We start from the raw sequence: 4,212 nt of genomic DNA, 5'->3' as shown, positions 1-4,212 counted from the left end.
CACTTAGTTAATTCAAAGATCTGTAAAATGAAAACACAAGTACTATATTTATTTAAAAATGTAAATGGACTGCCATGATTCATACCCATATTGTTCAAGGATCGACTCTGTAAGGAAAGAGAAGAGAACACTGCCTTCCAGAAACTGCTGTGGAAAGAAGAAATTTCAGTCCTCTTCCTAATTTTTCTCTAAAGAAGAGTGACCATAAATGACCACAGGGAATCACAGCAGCATTACGGAGTTCATCCTCCTTGGGCTATCTGCTGACCCCCACATCCAGGCTCTGCTTTTTGTCCTGTTCCTGATGATTTACCTTCTGACTCTTCTGGGAAACCTGCTGATAATACTTGTAATCCATACAGATTCTAACCTTCATACACCCATGTACTTCTTCTTGAGCCATCTCTCCTTCCAAGACCTCTTCTATTCTTCAGTCACTGTACCCAAGATGCTCGAGAACCTCCTGTCTCAGAGGAAAGTCATCTCAGTAGAGGGGTGCATGGCTCAGGTCTTCTTTGTGTTTGCCACTACTGGGATTGAGGCTTGCCTGCTCTCAGTGATGGCCTATGACCGCTATGCTGCCATCTGCCACCCTCTGCTCTACAGACAGGTGATGAGGAAACAGCTCTGTGTGAGGTTGGTGTGGGGCTCCTGGGTCGTGGCCTTTCTGGATGCGCTCATCAACATTCTCCTGGCTTTGGATTTGGACTTCTGTGAGGTTCAAACCATCCACCACTACTCCTGTGAGTTGCCTTCCCTCTTTCCCCTCTCCTGCTCTGATGTCTCCACCAATGCTGCAATGCTGCTCTCCTCTGCCCTCCTGCATGCCATTGGGACCTGCCTCCTGATCTTCTTCTCTTACACCCGCATTGTCTCTACTATCCTGAGCATCAGCTCCACCACAGGCAGAAGCAAGGCCTTCTCCACCTGCTCCTCCCACCTCACTGCAGTGATCCTGTTCTATGGCTCAGCTATTCTTCGTTATCTCATGCCAACCTCAGGTTCATCTCTGGAGTTGATCCTCTCCATACAGTACAGTGTAATCACCCCCCTGGTGAATCCTCTCATCTACAGCTTGAAGAACAAAGAGGTGAAAGCAGCTCTGAGAAGAACGATTCTAAAATATTTACAATGTCTCAGATAGCACGGAAGAGATAGACCATGAAGAGAATGCAGAAGAGAACTGCAGCAAGAAATCTAAAGATTGACATTAAGAAGTTCCTGATTTCCTATTGTCACATGTAGCACTGTGCATTGCTGATTCTCCCTTCTTAAAATTATCAGGGTAAAGTGTAGGAGCTATTTTCCTTGCCATGGCTCAGAATCAATCCTGCCGGGACCAGCCGGCAAAGAGAACAAGTCCCAACCGCAACAGCATGGAAGCCTGAGAAAAAGGAGCTGAATGTAAAGAATGGGGTCGAGAGGACTGAAATGCTCTTTAGGCAAGTCAGCGATTTTGTTGAGTGAAACAGCTACCTTTATACTAGTACAAGCAGAAAACATAGTTCATAAAGAATGCCATCTGGTGTTTGTCACATCAATACAATTCTTTGTCTTAAGTGATTGCAAAAGCTTACATCTTGTTTTTGGTATTCCAAGATAAACTACTAAGTGAAGGTCACTACTATGTTTTTCTCAAGGAAGAACAAAGGAGACCCAGCAAATGTTTTATTACTTTATCATGGGGTGGCGGGACAGGGAATGGCCTCTTTCAAGGATTTCCCAGGGCCTTTTTGGGCCTTGAGCAGGCCAGCTCCCCGCACAATCCTACTCAAAGACAGAACATATGTCTGAGAAAAACTTCATTTTCCTAGATTTAGTTAATGACAAGTCTCTTTATGAGTCACATTTTTGAAAATCATTCAAATTAGGATAAACCCTGAAATATTTTTTGTTCTCAATTTTGTGTTTGAATTGATGTGTCTGGGGGAAGTTTTTTCCTAGGAATGAAAAATCCTGAACCTCTAAAAAAGGAAAAACAAAGACTTGGGCTTTATGGGGTGAAGCACAAGCCCATTATGGGGTAGTGCCTCCAGAAACAGGCATAAGTAGATAAATATGATCAACAGATGGGAGTTGCAATTCGCCAGGTATATGCTTGGTGCATGCTCATTCAGTCATGTCCCATTCTCTGCAACCCTATGGACTATAGCCCACCAGGTTCCTCTGTCCATGGGATTTTCCAGGCAAGAATACTGGAGTGGGTTGCCATTTCCTCCTCCAAAGCATCTTCCAGACCCAAGGATCAAACCCCAGTCTCCCGTGTCACCTGAATTGCAGGCAGATTCTTTACCGCTGAGCCACCAGGGAAGGTATACTTGTTCTCTATTGCAGCCATAATAAATTATCACAAATTTATCAAATTAAAATAACACCCATTAATACCGTATAGTTCTCTAGGTCAAAAATGTCAGTGGATTCCACTGGGTTCTCTGTTCAGCATCTTACAAGGCTGAAATCAAGGTGTTGGCTGGTCTAGGCTCTTGCCTAGAAGCTCCAGGGAAGAATCTGCTTCCAAGTTCATTCAAGTACTTGGCAGAATTCAGTTCCTTGAAACTGTAGGTTTGAGATCGCCAAATCCTCGCTGCCTGTGGGATGAGGATTGCTTTCAATTTCAGAAGTCTCTTCACTTCTTATGTGGCAATCTCCATTTTCAAAACAACCAGCATATATGGAGTGCTTCTCATGTGATGAACTGGTCTCCTTTCCTCTCTTCTACACCTGGAGATAACACTCTGCTTCAAAGGGGCTCCTGGGATGAGATTAGGACCACCTGTATAATCTTGTATTTTAGTTTTCTCATATTTTAAGATCAACTAATCTGAGACTTTAATTACATCTACAAAATCCCTTTGCAGCAGTTTCTAAATTAGTGTTTGATAACCAGAGAGTGAGAACTTTGAGGGGCTATCTTTAGAATTCTTCCTTTCACACCAAGTACATTTATAAATGTGATACTTCTACCACAAAAATACCGCACAAAAGGGATTAAAATTGTAGTGATGTGGAGAGAAAGAATGATGAGAGATGTGGAAAGGGAAAGGATTCAATAAGAGCAAATAGTGTTAAAAAAACATCAGAGAAGGAATCAGTCTAGAGAGGGAGATGATTAAACAACTGTCAAAAGCAGAACTTCTGTCTGTCCTAGAATAAGTATGGATCTAAGAAATTCATTGCATCAATGTTTGGGACTGATAATGAAGAAAAACTTTTGTTCTGGACTTTACAATGAAGCACAAGACAGAAATATTCTCCTACACAAAGCCTGTGGTAACTTCTTTCAAATTAGTGTGGGAGGGCTTAAGAGCATCAGGAATCCTTTCATTCTTTCTCCATGTCTCCCACTCTGTGTCTCTGTGCCCACCCAGGACCCTCAATCTACCTTTGCAATACAGAAGAAACTTTGTATTCTATTACAAGTTAATCATTAAAGGGATGTTGCCTATAAGCCTAATTATACATAATGGTCTGTCTCTAGGAACACTGCCTCCAAGGTAATGATGAGCATTAAGCTAAAATACCTTTGTTTAGCTCACAGGAAATATCCTACCAGACCCACCTGTGCATTACTGCAGGGAAGAAGAAATTAACATATCCGCTCAGGAAGTTGACTGGAACAAGGAAATATTTGACTTGAATCCCTCCCCTTGTGGTATAAATGAAGCCTAAATTCTTTTAATAACTTAGGGAAGATGGTTCTTTGGGACCCAAGCCCACCATCTTCTTGGTCTGCTGGCTTTCTGAATAAAGTTGTTATTCCTTGTGTCAGCAATTCATCTCTCAATTTATTGGCCTGTCATGTGGCAAGGAATGCGAGCTCAGACTCAGTAACAAATTCTGCAGAAGTCCTTTGTCTTTGCACCTAAAAGATACTTGCCTAAAAGCCACTTTGCCAGTTATCAATTCTTCTTGCAAAACACTTTTTCTACAATTACCAAACTTTGGATTTTCACACAAGGTGAATATGTTTCAGCCCACTTTAACATTTTGTTTCACTTTCAATCTATGTCCCTGTTTTGGTTCTTTAGGGGGACTTTGGCCAATGTATCTTACTTGTATTGGCATATTTTAATGAGTTTCATCAAACATGCAATATTCATTTGTGATTCACTAAATCTTTTTGAAGTTCCTTATGTTTTGCTATTTTTAATATTTTACTTTATATGAAACAAAATGCCTACTCACTTTTTGCTGCTGTGTCTTCACTAAATG

The 4,212-nt window shown here is 41.5% G+C and overlaps 1 protein-coding gene across 1 annotated transcript; it reads left to right on the top strand.

Annotated features, from left to right (window-relative positions):
* Window positions 1-208: 208 nt before the first annotated feature.
* LOC110146168 (olfactory receptor 8S1-like) lies at window positions 209-1,144 on the top strand. Its single transcript, XM_020906855.2, has one exon. It carries the CDS (start codon window positions 209-211, stop codon window positions 1,142-1,144), a length of 936 nt encoding a protein of 311 aa, XP_020762514.2.
* The last annotated feature ends 3,068 nt before the right edge of the window (window positions 1,145-4,212 follow it).

This window comes from Odocoileus virginianus, chromosome 24, assembly GCF_023699985.2.
Source record: "Odocoileus virginianus isolate 20LAN1187 ecotype Illinois chromosome 24, Ovbor_1.2, whole genome shotgun sequence".
Classification (NCBI taxonomy): domain Eukaryota; kingdom Metazoa; phylum Chordata; class Mammalia; order Artiodactyla; family Cervidae; genus Odocoileus; species Odocoileus virginianus.
The sequence above is the reverse complement of the archived record's forward strand: the minus strand, read 5'-3'. Positions and strand labels throughout refer to the sequence as shown.